The sequence below is a fragment of the Vicugna pacos genome, chromosome 18, assembly GCF_048564905.1.
Source record: "Vicugna pacos chromosome 18, VicPac4, whole genome shotgun sequence".
Taxonomy (NCBI): Eukaryota; Metazoa; Chordata; class Mammalia; order Artiodactyla; family Camelidae; genus Vicugna; species Vicugna pacos.
The window spans coordinates 46964347-46981992 of record NC_133004.1 but is presented as its reverse complement, the minus strand read 5'-3'; the positions used below and the strand labels follow the sequence as shown (position 1 = coordinate 46981992).

General features: G+C 58.5%; 1 protein-coding gene across 4 annotated transcripts in view; it reads right to left on the bottom strand.

Moving 5' to 3' along the window:
• PRKAR1B (protein kinase cAMP-dependent type I regulatory subunit beta) overlaps positions 1-17646 on the bottom strand; it is a 92800-nt gene that overhangs the window by 55185 nt on the left and 19969 nt on the right. For all 4 annotated transcript variants that reach the window (XM_072943508.1, XM_072943506.1, XM_072943507.1 and 1 more), the window contains 2 exons: positions 10217-10387; positions 9118-9209 (listed from right to left, as the gene is read on the bottom strand). In XM_072943508.1, coding sequence (XP_072799609.1) covers positions 9118-9209; positions 10217-10387 — 263 coding nt within the window. The remainder of the gene's footprint in view (positions 1-9117; positions 9210-10216; positions 10388-17646) is intronic.

The following is a 17646-nucleotide window of genomic DNA, read 5'->3' as shown; positions in this document are numbered from 1 at the left end:
CTGGGCAGACGAGAGCTCGCCCCAGCCAGGCTCTCCAGCCCCAGTGTCCCCTCCTCACCCAGGGGCTGACGGGCCCTACCCCCCAGGTCCATTTGGTTCCACGAGCTGGAGCACAGGGCTGCTCGTTGGGACAAAAGGCCTGCGCAGACGGGAGCGGGGACCTCCCACCCCGTCTGGAAACCGGTTCACATGCCTTTGAGAGACCAGGAACCCCTTCTGACCAGCACAAGGCTTTCTGAATCCATCTCCTCCTGCCCACCAAGAGCACCCTCCCCGGAGGGAAGAGCAGCGCCCGTGCCCCCACCGTCTCACCGGCGGCGAGGCTGCAGATGAACGAATGGGTGACCGCCCGCCTCCCGGCCCCTCGGCTCAGGTTCAGCCTCAGTCACGTCAGGGGACCTGTGTCCACCACCGGGAAGCATGAACTCTGAGAAGTCACGGGGCAGGTGGGCAGGGTGGGAAGCGCCCGTGGCGCCAAAGGGCTAAAGCGCTCTGCTTCAGACGGTCTGGAAACCGGGATTTGGCAGCTGACAGTACGCGGCGTGTCCTCCCCACAGCTGTTCCCGGGAGCCAGAGCACGTCTTTGTTTGCCTGACTCTTAGCAACTGTTGCTCTTTCTGAAGGACAAGCGTGAACCAGCTGTCACCCCACAAGGCGCAGCGCAGGGCAGGCTGGCTTGTCCGAGGAACAAGAAGAAAACGGCGATTGTCTCGGCTGGCGGCGGGTCCCAGTCTGGACCTCCTCTCACCGCCTGAGTGCTCCGTGCCCAGGAAGGCCGCGAGGGGGACCCCGTCGGAAGCTGGGGTCCAGCATGGGAAGAACGCGAACCCGAGGGCAGGGCGTGCCGCACACACAGAACGGCAGGCAGCAGCACCACCCGGCCCCTTCTGGAGAGAAAGACGCTGCCCCAACCCGGGTATCGACTGCGGGGTGACCGTGAGGACAGGAAGGACACCATGCAGAAACGGGTGTCTGGTGGCCATGGTTTGTTCCAAATAGTCCAGGGTGGGGCGAGCTGGGCAGGAGGATACACCAGCCTGGCTGGGAGCTGACGTCCTCAGCTGGCTCGACACGCTGCCCTCCTGCTGCCGTCCGCGGTTGACGACCCCCTGCCCCGGCCAGATGCTAAAAAACTGAATCGTGTGGTCATTTTTACCCTAGTGAAGAACCACCACAATGCTTTTCATGATGCTAGACAAAAACCGTTTTCTGTAGTAAGAAGCACACACCACATACACACCACACAGACACACCACGAACACACACACACCACACAGACACACACGCCACACACACACATCACGCACACCACATACACACACTCACACCACATACACATACCACACATACCACATACACACCAGGCACACCACGAACACACACACCACACACACCACACAGACACACACGCCACACATACACACCACGCACACGTAACACAGACACACCAGACACACAGCACGCACATTCATACCACATACACATACCACACACCACATACACACCACACAGACACACCATGAACACACACACCAGACACAGCACACACACCACATCAGCGTAAGGAGGGTCACATCTTCCAGAACGTGAAGCCAGTCCCTCTGACCCAAGAGTGAGGACGTCTGAGAGGAAGAGGCAGGGCTGTGGGGCTGACATGAGAATCCAGCCAGGAAGATGCATCGGAAAATGTCCACACAGGGAAGACACCATGCACCTTTCTGGTTCCTTCTTGGACTTTGTTTAAAAAAGAACAGTGGCTTTCCCCCATGTAAATCAATCAAGTCAGAACACTCCCTCACACTGTACACAAAAATAAACTCGAAATGGCTTAAAGACTTAAATATAAGACATGACACCATAAATCTCCAAGAAGAAAACACAGGCAAAACATTCTCTGACATAACATAACCCTAACCCTCTTGGGCAACCTGCGTAACCTCTCTGTGCCTCATCTGTCCAGGGGCCACGACAATGCCAGCATTGTTCTAACAACACGATACAGACGAGGCCTGAGGTCCGGGGCTAGCCCAGAGCACACCGTGTAGTGGAGGATCCAGAGACCCGCTCTCAGCCCCCCAGCTGAGCACAGCCTCCGAACCCTGCTGGGGCCACGTGGCCCACGAGGTGCTGACTGGAGGTCTCCCCTGCCCGGAGCAAGCCTAGCTTTGTGTAAGAAAGAAAATCAAATTCTTTGCATGTTCAAGCAATTAAGCATCTCCCTGGATGAGACCCCGCACTTCCCAAAATGCTAATTTTGTTTTCCAGTGTTGCCTAAAGGGAAGCAGTAAGCCCCAAAGACGGAGCCAGGCTGGAGAAGCAGAGCCGGTCCCCCAGGCCATGTGTGAATTCAGCAGACTAGCGTGTTTTTCCCATCACCTGGGGGCCTGAGACAACCGGTGGAAAAACAGACCGCAGAGATCACCGGGTGGGGGGAGACAGACAGCTGTGCACCAGGGGTGCAGCCAGAGGCCTGTCTTATCAGAGCCCAGGGAGCAGGACCCGCTGCCAGCAAGGCTGCCCAGGAAGATGCCTTGCCTGCCAGCCCATCTGGCGGCTCCAGTAAGGGGGCCCCAGCAGAGGGCTGGACGCACAGTGCTGCTGCCTGGACCCTGCCCTACAGGCACACACAGGGCCTCCTAACCATCACACTTTCGGGGCTCCCAGGGGATGCCCTGTCCCAGGCACCCTGGTCGGGGGAACCAGGAAGGAACCTAATTGAATCTGACTGAACCCAAGGGCTCCCCCCACAGGCCTGGGGTGCACCCTCAGGGGACCAGCCGGGACCCACAGCACATCTCAGGGCTCCACAGCATCCCAAGGGCCACCTTCTGTGTCCCCAGGAAGGACAACAGATCTGCTGTTGCTCACAACAGCTGCACCCAAGTGAGAAGGCTGCACCCACCACCACCAGTACCCTCACCAGGACTCAGCTCTTCAGAAGGGCCCTGAAGGGGCCACCTGGGGCATGAGGACACCCCATTCCCAGTGCCAGCTCGGACATGTGGTGCATGGCCTGGAGCAAGGGGCAAGGGCCCTCCCCTCACTGGGCCTGGAAAACTTTGTTCACAGAGACAGAGCAACCAGCCAGCCTTCCAGATCCTTCCTGTGTGTCCCAAGGCCAGAGCAGCCTGATCACCTGCCTCAGGTCCAGGATGATACAGAGAATGACACTGTGGAGTGGTCTCAGGGCCACCGCAGCCCCTTCCTCAGACTCAGCGCTGAGGGGCAGAGGGCTCTGGCTATGGGCGCCACCTGGATGGTTAGGCCAATCTCAGAGGGGCAAAGCTTCATCCAGACAGAAGCTGACTAGCTTAGCCCCATCCTCAAGTCAGAGGGCCACAAAGATGATGATAATCATGATGACCATGATGGTGATGATGTGATGGTGACGGTGGTAGTGATGATGGTGACGATGTGCTGGTGATCATGATGTGACGGTGACGGTGGTGATGATGTAATGGTGATGATGATGATGGTGGTGGTGATGATGGTGATGATGGTGATGGTGGTGATGATGTGATGGTGACGGTGGTAGTGATGATGGTGATGATGTGATGGTGATCATGATGTGACGGTGACGGTGGTGATGATGTGATGGTGGTGGTGGTGATGATGTGATGGTGATGATGATGGTGGTGGTGATGATGGTGATGGTGGTGATGGTGGTGATGGTGGTGATGATGTGATGGTGATGATGATGGTGGTGATGATGTGATGGTGATGATGATGTGATGATGATGGTGGTGGTGATGATGGTGATGATGGTGATGGTGGTGATGGTGATGATGGTGGTGGTGATGATGGTGATGATGTGATGGTGATCATGATGTGATGATGACGATGATGTGATGATGATGGTGGTGGTGATGATGGTGGTGATGATGATGGTGATGGTGGTGATGATGTGATGGTGGTGATGATGGCCCATGAACATTCTCATTCCATCCTCACTACAGCCTCAGGGTAAGTTTTATTACCTTCATTTGACACTTGAGGAAACTGAAGCCCAGAGAACATCATTATACAACTTGTAAATGACACCGTGCAACTGTCTCCACCTTAAATGCTGCAGCATGAGTGTGTGTCTGTGCACCTGTGTGCATGTGTATGTGTGTTAAATGCCAGTCCCCCAGTCCCCTCTCTCACTCCCAAGGCCCAACAAGCCAGGGCCCCAGGGAAAGGTGACCTCACACCCCACGACATGGCCTGGACTAGCCGCCCTCCCACCTTCCTCTCCCACGCAGGTGTGTGTGAACTGTTGTCCCTGGTTGGGCAGAACATGCACTTTGGAGCCCCAGAGATTTGTGCTGCAACTCGGGCTCTGCCACGGCAGGTGGTGTGGCTGTAACCAAGGGCATCCTGTTTATTCTCAGAGGGGGAAACTGAGGCTCCGCAGCCCCCACACAGACCCACAGAAAGCCTGCAATAAACCCCGACTGGCAACGCCGCCCGTGCAGGAGGAAGCCTCTCCCACAGCCAGGAAGCAATACCTTCCCCAAAAGCCAAGGACAGGGACACAGTCCTCACCTCCTCCCGACACACAAGCACCTCCACGCAGACTGCAAATACCATTATAAGCCGACAAGAGCAAAACACCCAGCCTATGCATGTATTTACATGCAACATAATGTATACATGCAGTCAAACTGTAACAATTCTACCTAATAAAACAGAAAAATGAAAAAAAATCACCTAGCCCGTGGCATGGGGTTGTCTCAAACCTGAATTTAGCAGGAAGAGCCACAGGGCAGCAGGTGGTGCCCCCCGACGGTGGATTCATCCGCAAACGGACACCCTGGCGCTCTACCCCAGGGGCAGGCGCCGGGGAGCAGCCTCCGTCGAGGCGGGCGCACTTGCCAGACCACAGCCAAGCGGAGACAACGCTGTGCAGCCCTGCATCCAGCAGCTGGAAAAGCACACTCTGGATGGCCCACAGGGAGGTATCCTGTGGAAGGTCGGGAGACAGTGTCTCCCTGCCCACGCCCTCTGGAACCCATTTCCTGAACCATCAGCCTGTTTCTGTAGAGACTGTGGCCAGAAACAGGAGCCCGTTGGAGCTTCAATCTGGAAAGTGAGTTTTCCTCTGTGCAAAACAAAAGATCTGGAACAGACACATCCCATGTGAAAGCTTTCTTTCCAAGCCAACCTGGCAAAGAGGAATATTAATCCAACCATCTGCTTCCTCCACTTCTTGTCCACCTGGCTCTTGGATGCAGAAAAGTCAGAGGCAGAGGGAACCATGTGGTTCTGGAAACTGAGGGCCAAGGGCACAGGACCCCAGTGTCCTGGACATGCTGGCGCTCAGGCCAGGATGGCGCTGAGCCAAACCTTTCTGAACCAGCTGGCGCCTGGGGGCTGGAAGGGGTCACGAATGGCTGCGAGAAGTTTGCGTTAAACACAGCCGCCCCCGGGGGCCCTCTGGGCAGCACAGAGAAGGGCAGCTGACGTCCAGTGGGGCCAAAAGAGAAACGGAGACTGCGATTCCTCCAAAAGCTCCCCATGGAATCATCACTCCTCCCAGCGACTCCTCTCTCAGGGACACGCCCGAGCACTCAGACACCACGTCCACAGCAGCACGGGTCACAGGGACGACAGGTGGAAACCACCCATGTGCCGGTCAGCTGGTAAACATAAACAAACTGTCGCCCATCCACACGCCAGAGTATCACTCACCCTTGGAAAAGGAATGAGGCTGAGACACCTGCGACTGCCCGGATGAACCCCAAGGACGTGGTGCTCTGCGAGAGAAGCTGGACACAGCAGGACACGAGCTCACGAGTCCGCTGACTTGAAATGCCTCCAACAGGCCGCTCAGGAGAAGCAGAAAGGCGACTACGGATTACAGCAGGGGCCGGGTGGGGCCGGGGAGCCGCTGCTGAGCGTCCATGTTTCTGTTCAGGGTGACGAAACATCGCGGAAACGAGGAGTGTGCTGGCTGGGCGGCACTGTGAGTGTGCCCGGTGTCCCACTGCGCACTTATAATGGTTGAAATGACCAACCTTATGGTACAGGCATTTGTCACGATGGGAACAAATAAGACAGAGAACGCGGTCCGGCGGGTCTGGAGATCATTTTTCAGATTTGTCCACAAACGCTCCCGTGGGGAGAGACGGAGGGCCCGTCAACCTGCAGCTCCCCAGTGTCAGAAATCCCGTTTTGTGGCCTCCCTTCCTCAGGCCACCGTCCTCCAGGGACCGGACCAGGCCAGGCCCTTCCAGGAAGCGACCCGTGACTAAGGCAGTGACGAGCGGGGCCTCGGGGGCACAGAGCCCGCTTCTCGGCCCCTCTGCAGACCTTGGCCAGCTCATGTGGTCCAGACCCTGAGATGGGCGAGGCCCTGGGCCTCTGGGGAGGACAACCTGGGGGCCCGCCGTCTGCTTCCCGGCATGGCCACAGCAAGAGGAAGGAACTGGGCAGACGAGAAGTGTGAGGTCTAGTGAGGCCAGAACCTGGGAACCTCGAAGACACTTCCGTGAACCCAGAACCACTCAGATCACGGGTCTCTGCGCCCCCGTAACCCTGCTGCCCCAAGCCCAACAGGTGCACACCAGGCCTGCCCCACGGGGTGACCCACGGCCATCCTGCCCAAGCCTCTGCTCCAGCCACGCCCTTGGAGGTACCACCCCGCCAGCTCCCCACCTGCTGTGAGCGGTCACCCCACTTCACAGTGCACAGGCCGCTCCAACAACTGCGCAGCGCACACCCTCAAGTCTTTGCATTTACCTGTCGGACGAGGCGGGCCCTGGAGGGCAGGAGCCCCCGTCTCCCCAGCTCTGCCCGGCACCCAGGAAATGCAGATGAGTCCAGTCAACGGAACTCCGCTGACCGGAGAAACGAGCCCAGGGCATGCGGTCTGCTGAGCCTGCTGTCCTCACCTTCCGTGTGTCAGGTCGGAGAGGACAGCCAGCGCGGCTCCTGGTGACCTCCAGGCAGACAGGGACGTCGGGGATTCCAACGGCCACAGCCCCCGGCACCCGAGCAGACCCGGGCTGGACCGCCACCCAGCCCCGCCGACCCAGCATGGTCAGCGGACGTCCCAAGGGCCCGGGCCGCGCTCACTGTGCTGCTCTGAGTGGGAACAAGGTTTCCTCCGGCTCATCACTGCTGCCGGAGCCACCAACAAGCAAGGACCCGCTCTCACACTTGGATCTGGTTCTGGACGAGCTGAGCACAGACCAGGCCCGAAACCAGGGCCCCGGGAACAAAATCCACCTTCCAAGCAAAGTACCTTTGGGGTGACGCCCACACCACACCCCCAGGCCCCCCTCCCGGCCTCTCGCGGCGACCGCTGCCTGCGGGCCCAGGTGCGCTCGGCATGTGGCCCCCCCGAGGGACGCCTCCACCCTTGGGCTGGCACCGGTACCGAGAGAGGAGGGCACGGCTGGACCCCGGCCCGGTCAGCTGCCCCTCCCTGAGGGCCTGAAACTGACTGAAGAGTGGACGGTGGTCTGTGTGGCCGCCAGCCGGGCACCTGCAAACCCCCACCTGAGGGTCTGTCGGCAGAAAGGTTCAAGCAGCGGCCTGAGGGCCTCCCGCTCTGGACCCCAGCACCTTCTCTACTTTGAAACTGTGGATGCACCACCCACGCAAAACTGTATTTTAACGTAAACAGATTTTAAATGGACGTTGACGTTCACGTGGCAGCAGATACAACACTTGCGTCCCCGGGTTGCTCAGCGCCGAGGACGCAACTGCCAGCGGCACCTCCAGGCCGAGGGCAGGAGACAACAAGCACCCGTCTCGCGGTCTCGGAGGTGGGCGCCCAGGGTCGGCACCAGCAGGTGGGACCCGCGGTGCGGCCGGGGCCTCACGCCTCCTCCAGCCTCTGGGGGCTGCCCGTGGCCCTGGGCTGGCGTCGGCTCTGTGGCCACGAGGCTGCTCTCCTCTGTCCAAAGCCCCTGCCTCCCTCTTACACGACATGACCCCCCACGTCAAGACCTTTAACTTCTTCATGTTGGCAAAGTTCCTTCGTGCCACGTAAGCTGACGGTCCCAGGTTCCCAGGATTAAGTCCCAGGGCCCCAGGGGCCCCCAGGGCCTGGACACCTCCATGTTCCCCTCGTCCCCTGTCGAGCCTGTGAGCGGACCTGAAGTGCTTGTAATCCTGAGCCCAAACCTCTCTCCCTGGGCAGGAGTCCGGGCCACTCACAGGTCCGACCCAAGGCCACGGCCGGGGGCCCCTGGGGGGCGGGGACGCAGAGGGACCTTCTCCCTTCATTCCACGTAGTTCTGTGTTGTTCGGAGATCTCGTATGGACTGTTCTCGCAGCGTGCTCAGTTACCTAACAGAGAATTACAGTTTGCCAAAAATGCAAGAGAAAAGAATTTTTTAAACACCATTTAGTCTGATCCACGTGGAGGAGTCTGTCTTAAGGAAACAGACAAGCACTCCCAACAAGCAGACAGGGATGGTCGTGTCCCCAGAGCGCTGCGCACCGTGAAGAGTGCACACATCCCGCGTGAAGGCGGTCACGGCACACAACCCCACGGAAACGGCGCCACGACCACCGGGAAGTCTTCGCTGACAAACAGAGATGCTCCCGGCCTCTCAAGTGGGACCGACTGGAGGGCGCGACTCCTTCCGCTTGTGACAACGCGGCCAGGACGGGTGTGTGAACTAAACCCCGAGCACGCCCAGTGGCTCCCTGGGAGTTGGCTGAGGGGGGACGTTTTGCTTCATATTCTATCAAAACTTCCCAGTGTCTCCGGTATTTCCATGATCACGATCCCCAAGCACGACACCTCAGCCCCTTCACAGCCCCCGGGCCACCGCCCCGTGTCCCCTCCCAAGGCCCCGCGAGCCCCTGCCGGCCATCACCCTCCCTCGGAACCCGCGCACCGAGGACAGGCAGCTGGATGTCCCCACGGGGCAGCGGCTTCAGCGCGGGCACAGCAGGCCCCCGTAAGGCCCCTGGGTGTCCTTCTGTGCCAGGGTTGGCGTGCAGGTACTTGAGATCCTGCCCCGCATGGGAGGAGGCAGCCCAGGTGCACAGCACCTGACTTCTGGACACCGGCCCTGCCTCGTGAGCCCCAGGAGCCCCCCTTCCAAAACCGACGTGCGTCCAGGAGCCGGGCACCCCCGTGCCTCAGCGCCCGACCAGAGACGCCCCCGTGCCTACCTTCTCTCGCTGTCGTCCAGGTGAGCAAACAGCACGTTCTTGGAGATGGCTTTGGCCAGCGCCGTCATGGTCTTGTAGTCCTTGGGGATGACCTGCGGGGAGGCCAAGGGAGGTCAGACCTGGGGGCGTCCCGGGGCGGGCAGAGCACTGGGCCTGGGCCGACCCTGAGAACTGGTGGCGTGGCTCGAAACCGGCTGCTCAGCCTTCCAGGTGTCACTCCCAGTGATGGCAGACAGTTAAAATCTGAAGCGCACGCCAGTTGTTTGAAATTTAAAAAATAAGGAAAGAAAAGGCAAGGGACACAGAGTGGCCCAAGAGGCGACTTAAGTGTCATCTCAAATTCGGGGTCTTGGCTTCACAAGACCTCCAGGCCCTGGCGTTATGTCTTCTGTTGATTTCTTTGTTTCACTGGCTTTTTTTAAGGTAATAAATACTTGTTGAAACATTGGAAAACAAAAAAATAAAAATTAACTTGACACTTGGCTGTGCCCCTCGGGTGGTGATGGCCTCCCGCCCCCTCCGCCGCCGGACTGGAGGCCAGGAGGAGGGTCCTGACCAGGAGCGCACCCCGGCACCTTCCCCTCGGACTCCCCGCCTCCAGACGCGGCAATCGCAGTCTGCAGTTCAAGCCGCCGGTCCTTGGTCACAGCAGCCTGAGCTGACTAACACGGATGGTGAAGTTCACATTATGCATATTTTGCCATAATTATAAAAAATTTTTAAAATAGATCAAAAACAAAAAGTACAAAAAAAAAAAAGCAAAGCTGACTGCAGACAGGCATGGGATGGAAATGACAGGCCCACATCCAGGGCGGGTCCAGGGCAGGTGCACATGGTCCCGGCACCTGTCCACTGAGGCACAGACGGAGGAGGGCGATGTCCAGGCCGGGGCAGAATCTCCACTGGACGGGCTCCGCCATGGGGTCCAGCCTCAAGGGTGAAGGCGGGACTCAAGGTCCTCCGCCCACACCCATAATCTTCCCAAGCCTGCTGGGAGTGGCGGCCCCAAAGAGCCTCAGGCCAGGCCGTGCGGGGCCCAGGCCAGCAGGCACCGGGATGGCCCTGGGACTGGACGCGGGTGAGGGCTGGGCGGGCCCACCTTCCTCACGTAGGACACGGCGTCCTCCTCCGTGTACACCTCGGCGCTCACGCCCCCACGGCGGTGGCGGGCCTTCACCACGGGGTTTGGCAGCGACGGAGAGACCTCCTCATCGTGCAAGTCTGACTGGGAAGCCGACTTCTGCTGAGCCAGAAGCTGTCTGGTTTCCTCCTGTAGGGGCAACGGAGTAGGTGAAGAGGGCACTGTCACGGGAGAACCCCAGAGGCCGGGCCGCTGGTGTGTGGCTGGGGTGCTCCCGGGAAAGCAGGGACCCAGCCCACCCGGCCACAGCCCCTGCCCAGCCTCCGCCCTCCGCGCCTCCGGGGCTGCCCTGTGCTACCCCTGCCCTGCGCCCTGGACACCAAGGGCTGCTCCACGTCCCCCCTCAACTCGACAGCTCTGTGGCCACAGAGCCTGGCTCCAGGCTCATGCACACTCGCAATTGCAAGCAACGTCTCCCAGTACCAGATTCCACAGGTCTACCAGGCAAGTGTCCGAGGCCCCACCAGCCCCACCAGGCTACCCCCACCGGGGCAGGAGACACCCGCTCTGCTCACGGATGTGGGTGGGTACCAGGGAAGCAAACCTCTCCTGTTCTTCCCTCTCTGGTCATCACAGCTTTTTAGAAACCGTCTACACACAGAGGGTGGGAATCCAAAAAGTGCAAAGGGGCCTGCAGTGACAGCAGGTCCGCCACGCCCGACCCCTGGGTCCCCAGAGCGCTCTCATGACCAGTGGGTGACCTCAGGGAGCGCACAGGGAGGAGCTGGGTCACTCAGCAGGCAGACCCTCACCTGTGTCCCCACACGCTCAGCACCGGGCCCCCCTCCCCCTCATCCACCAAGGGCCCCCTTCCCCGAACACAGCCCGAACCCCGCAGTCTCCTCCCCCAACCTGGTGTTGACCCAGGAGTCTCCCAGGAGAAGCAGGCAGTGAGGATGTGCATCCCGGTCCCCCGTGCTCTTCCCAGGACTCCTGCCCCCGGCCCTCCAGGCGCTGCCCCACCCCCTCGAGCCGCCGTCCGGCCCCTCCAGGCAGCTCCCCCCAGTGTTTCAAGCCTCCCAGGCACCCTGCGAGCCCTCACAGAACCGTGAAGCCACCTAATTCAAGCTACCGTGCAGGAGACCTCTGGGGGCAACTCCCACCCCCAGAGGGCTCGTCCTTCCTGAAGAAGACATTTACAGAGGCCCCCGAGGGGACCTGGCAGTTCAGACGGGGGTGGGGAATCTCCCACAGAAAACCTGCAGGAAAAAGGCAGGGATCCACCACCTCCCCAAAGCCAGCCGTTCACGCCCGCGTTCGTTCTACGCGCGTTCGCTGCCTGGCGTCTTCTCAGCACCACTGTTGACGCTTGCTCTTTCCTCGTAAGAGGATTTCTAACCTTTCAGGAAACAGATCAGCGGTAAGACCCTCATCAAAAGCTGGACACATGTACATGCCGATTCTGCACGACGTTAGAAGCAGCGTGCGTCCTGGTGGGGTGAGCGGGTCAGGCCGCTGGCAAGCTGACACTCTGTTTGCGGCTCTGCAGCTGCTCCCGTCTCCCACCAGGGCCTGGGAATCAGAACAGCTCAGCCATCCCCCCAGAAACCCAGACACCAGAGGGCCCGGAGCCCAGCGTCCCGCGTTCCAGGGGAGACTCACAGTCAGCCTGCTCCTTCACACTCACTCAACTATCCGTGTCTGCAGGTGCAGCAAAGGCGTCTTTCAAATATACCTGATTATTAATATTCAGATCTTATTATGAACCTATAGACAACGTGTAAAAGACAAAGTGGTGCTTTTCTGCAAAGGTATAAATGTTATCAATACAGACGATGCAAAATGAAAAGTTCAGCCAGCACGAGGGAGGCAGAATTCTGCAGAAGCAAGCTGACCAGTGAGACAGGCTAAGGTCTGACAAAGCAGAGGCTCAAAGAACACAGCTAATAGTCAAAGAAATTACAAACTAAGGAGTTAGTAACACAGCAGTTAACAGATCTGATTCATTAGATGAATGAATGAATACCTTTTTATTTTCACTTTTTTACTTTGAAAATCGGAGTAACCCAGAATACAGACATTTTCCTTCTTGTTTTACTTGACGTTACATCTAGAGTTTAAACACAGTTAGGAAAGGAGGAGGTGGAGGGGGTGAGACATGCCCGCGAGAACAAAGTTGAAAGGAACCATCTTTACAAGCGCTGAGGAGAGGGCTGGGGCGGAACGCCTTCAGCTTCCTTCTTGGTCCTACGTTGGTGCAACACAAACATGCTGGAAGGAACAGTCATGTCGTGATAAAAATGAAACATTTGTTTACTGCTGTGTAGACAGAAATACCACTAAAACCACCTAAATAAATGACAAACCCCAGAAATGATGTCCTCTGCCTCCTTCACCCTGAGGAGACCTGGGCTCCAACAGGAAGGGCTCGATTCTCAGGCAATTCCACGGTCTGCGCCCCAGGAGCGGAAAACAGCACCTCGCCCAGGGGACCTGCTTTCTCGCCGAGGGAAAGACCGGAAAGCAGTAAGGGGCTCTCCTCCCCTTACTGCCCATCCCCTAGACGGCATCCCTGGTGAACTCCTACATATGCTTCAAGGCCCACTTCAATGAAACCTCCAGCAACAAGCCTTCCTATCACCTCCCCTTCCTCTGTACGCCTCCAAAGCATTTTGTTCACACCAGCTGGAGCTCACGTCTCGTTGCTTCAAAATGACCAGCTGCCGGGGAGCATGGCCCACCTGACAGTGACCCCCTCCCCTCATTGCAAGAGGCGGTGCCACCAGCACTGGCTGAAGTAAGAGTGGACGGAGGACAGAGACATGAATGATGTAGTCAAGACAGGAAGACGGTCCTCGTGTCTGTGAACTGTCACGACCACACACCAGCACTCAGCCGCGCAGCCACAGGTGAGAGCGCGAGGCCGACGTCCGGGGACCAGGACACAGAGAGCCCCACGGAGGTGGTTGAGGGGCAGGGACGACCCCTCCAGAGCCAGGGTTCCCGGCGTCCGTCTCAGTCACCTGTGGTACGGGACTGGAGGCGAGGGTGGGGTTGCAGAGGGTTTCCCACAGGACGGCAGGCCGGCAGGACGGCAGGATGGCAGGCCGGCAGGCCAGGCCTCGGGAGAGCCAGCAGCTCGAGGAATTGTGACCAAACAAAGCAGCGGCAGCAGCCGTGGTGACACCAGTGTGCGGCCAGGATGCGGCCTCGCAGTGCCCGGCCCCAGGGCCCTGGGAAACACGACAACCTTCCGGGGCCACTCCCGGCAGAGGCTGGTTCTACAGACAGAGGCTGGCTGGGGTCCACGGTGCGGTCAGGACCCCAGGCTCGCCATGCGGCCACCAGAAGCCACTTCTCTTCAAGGAAGCCGTGGTCCAGGCCTGCTTCTCCAGCACCGGAGAGCACCCCCTGTCCCAGCACGGAGAGGACTTTCCATCTGTGGCAGCAAAGGGTCAAGTGAGGAGGGAAACACGGAGGCCACTGGAGGGGTGTTGAGAGGACATGGGGGCCGGGAGCCAGGGCCCCCGGGCACAGCAGGAGGACAACCCCCGGGCTCTGCCTGGACCATCCAGACCGATATTTCTGGACACCGTCCCTTCCCCCCACCCCAGAGATTCCAGGAAAATCTCTCATTCTCGGAGCCTCCCCTTCCTGTCTCCTGTTTCCACGCTGATGAATTGTCCGGGCTGTGGGGCGGTCAAGGGCTCGGGGTCAGAACAGGCAAGCCAGGCCAAGGAATCTTCATAACAAGAGTGTGGGAATGGCCTTTCCAGAAAGCTTCGCAGCCAGCATCTGCCCCAAATCGCGTCACGCAGCTCCGGGGACGGTCCCTGCCCTGCCCTCAGGGCCGAGAGCCCCCAGGGCAGTGATGATGGTCGTGGTCACCTTCCGACCACATTTTTCCTCCTTCAGCATCGCAGATGACATTCAGGGGGCCGAGTCCAGGGAGGCTTTCTGGAACTGAGCTGGCCCCCCAGCGTCTGGGACCCTGGGAGAGTGGAGGTCCTGCCCTGCTCCCACTCCGTCCCGGGGGTGAGGACACCCCCGTTCTGTCCCTCATGGGGATTTCTGGGGGCAGCTCATCGAGCCACTAGATTCCTCACGAGGGCCTCACACACCGAGCGGGAGAGGCCGCCCCTGAGGGCGGTGGCCGGATGTGGGCAGGCGTCCCCTCCCTGCAGGCCTCTCCCGCACACCCTGAGCGCTGCTCCCCGCCCGCTGTGAAACCTCAGTCCAAGGGGAGCCGAGGTACCCGAGGACCCAGGACCAGGGGAGGGGCCGACGTTGCCAGGCCCGCAGGAGCCCCAAGCACCCCCGCCCCGGGCTGCAGAGAGGAAGGCAGACGAGGGAGTCACCCCACCGGTGAGGCGGGGAAGCCGAGGCCCAGAGAGGGTGAAGGACGTGCCCACAGGGCACCCAGCCAGTCAGAGGCAGGGTGAGATCATTCACTGAGCACCTTCTATATACCAGGCCTCATACCAAAAATGCAACAAAGAAAAAGAAACAGTTGTGTCACGAAGGAGGTTACTGTGAGATCTTGAACAGGGAAGCAGACGGTGAGAGCCACAGCAAGACGACTAAAGGACCAGGTACAGGGCTGCGCCAGCAGCGAGGCTCTAGACCAACCTCGGGGAGGAGTCGCGGAGGGCTTCCTGGAGGAGGCGCCTTCTGCGTCCACGCAGATGAGAAGAGCTGAACCGGGGGACGTGGGCAGCTGTAGTTCGCCCCCTCCACCCTCCTCCCCACTCCCCACCCCCCACCTGAGGCAAATCACAGTTTGCGTGTCTCTTCCTGACATGGCTGCCCCCGCAGATGCCTGTCTGCTTCATCCATCTCTTCAGACAGTCTGCCATTATCTTGACTTCTGCTTCATTAACGTCTGCTTTTACCCCATTATTCTTCCTTCTTTCTGTCTTGCTTTATTCCTCTATTGCTGATGCTCAGGCCGCACACTGCAGTGGGCTGCAAAGGGCCCCCCAAAACTCAGGTCCACCCGGAACCTCAGAGTGTGGCTTCGTTTGGAAACAGGCTCTTCGCAGACGTAATCAGGTGAGGCTGAGGTCACCTACAATGAGGGTGGCCCTGATCCCACGACAGGCGTCCTTATAAGAAGGGCCCCGGAAGCTGGACAGGGGCCTGGGGTAGATCCGCCGTCGGGGCCCCCGGAAGCTACTGCCCCCACCAGAGCCTTGATCTCGGGCTTCTGGTTTGCAGAACTGTGAGGCAATAGCTGTTTCAAGCTGCCCGATGTTTTGATGACTCGCCGTGGCACCTAGGAAACTGAGACACACAGCTCACTAACCTCTAGTCTCGTCTCCGCATGAAGCTGTAAGTGTCCCTCCAGGCCCCGACCTGCTGCGTCCCACCTGCTTAGGTATGGAAGCTTTCATTGTCACTCAGCCCTGAGGGTTTCATAACTTTTACTACGACAGCCTCCTTTACCTGATGAGCCACACAGAAGCTGGCCTCTCTCTTCCTCCCTGGCTCTCTCTACTAATAATTCGTAACTCAGCTGAGTTGTAGTCAAAGAATTCGGTTTCTGAGTGAGAAAAAGATTCAAACTCATCCTGGGATCCCTTGAAATAGCACGTCCCACTGTGTACTTGACTCTAGAAGTCCGATTTACACATGCCTTCCAGGATCTCCCAGGTCGACTGGTCCTGCCCTGAAGGGACAGGGACCAAAGAAGGAAACTGAGCTCAGTAACGCCACGAGGGCAGACGCCACATCCTCTACAGTCACAGCCCCGCCACCACACGTGCCGGATGGCACAGCCGCAAAACCCTGTGCCTCCCCGCTCAGCACCGCGCCGTCAGCACCTGGAACAGCGCCCGGCGCACAGCAGCTATTCCGTAAACACCGAGGTTCAGTGAATGAATGAAACGTTTTTGGAGAACTGGCATCATTCATCCATGGGTACTTCTGAGCCTCGTAATTCTACTTCTTAAAATACATCCTAAGGAGACAGGGAGAGGCGTCAGAAAGATCCCTGTACTAGAGCGGTCGGACCGGCCACAGTGAGAAATTGTTCAAATCCATTTAGAGCCATCTATACGGTAGAATGCTTTGCGCCGTTACATCTGCTTTTAGCAGATTTAGTAAGCACACAAAGTTTGCTTTAAAACTCCAAAGAGCAGGATTCAAAATTATATATAATAGTTAAGAGAATGAAGAGACAAGTCACAGACTGAGAGAAAAATTTGCAAAACACACAGCTGGTGCAGGACTTGCATGAAAATGTACAAAAAGCTCTTAAAAACCAGCAACAAGAAAACAAACACCCCAAGTGGAAAACAGGCAAACGGCCTGGACAGACAGCTCACCAAGGGAGACACACAGGTGGCAAAGAAGCCCAGGACACGCCGTCAGGGAAACACAATGGAACAAGTGAGACGCCACCACACAGCTGGCAGGGCGGCGCACGTGTGGGCGCTGACGACACCGACGCCGCGGGGCCGCGGGGCTGCGGGGGCTCTTGTCCGTCGCGGCGGGGATGCGACCCAGTGCAGCCACTCTGGGAGCCGGTGTGGTGCTTCCACACAAACCTAAACAGACTCTTAACGTGCAGTCCAGTGATTACACCCCGGTATTTATCCAAGACTTGAAAGCTCATGTCCACACAAAAACCTGCACACAAGTGTTTACTTACAGCAGCTTTACTCACAATTGCCAAAACCCGGAAGCAACCAAGGTGTCCTTCAGGAGGTGACGGCTAAACAAACCGTGGTCCTTCCAGACCACGGGGCCATTTGGCAGTGAAAGGAAACGAGCCATCAAGTCGTGAAAAGACGCAGCGGAGCCGCGCACGCGTACACGGCTGAGTGAAAGCAGCCAGCCTGAACAGGCCACACACGGTGACCCCAACTCTACGACCGCCTGGAAAAGGCAAGACTAGGGAGACAGTGAAGACAGCAGTGGTGGCCGGGGCTGGGGTGGGGGACGAGGCGGAGCACGGGGCGTCCTTGGGGCAGCGAAACTACTCAGGTGACGCTGCAGTGGTGGGCACAGGTCCCGCACTGGTCCAGACCCCAGGTTGTGCCACGCCCAGACTGAGCCCTCAGGTGAGCTGCAGACCCTGGACAACAGTGACGCACCGATGCTGGTCACCAGCTGTCCCCGTGAGCCACACTGATTAACACAAGACGGCCGTAACGGGACAGACGGGGGTGGGGGTGGACACGGGAAACCTCTGTACTTTCTGCTCAGTTTTCTGTAGACCTAAAACTTCTCTGAAAAGTAGCTTATTGTTTCAAAAGTTATCGACAGTAGCTTACACACTTTAGCACACGTGGGGGAGGGAGAGGGAGACCAGCGACAAGCACAGAAAAGCACCTCCCAGGGAACCCGGGTGCCAGAGGCCGCCGTCTGGAGAGGCCTCACGAGGGGACATTGGGTTTCTTTATTCTTCTCTGTATTTTCTTGATTTCCTAAAATTTTGTGGAATC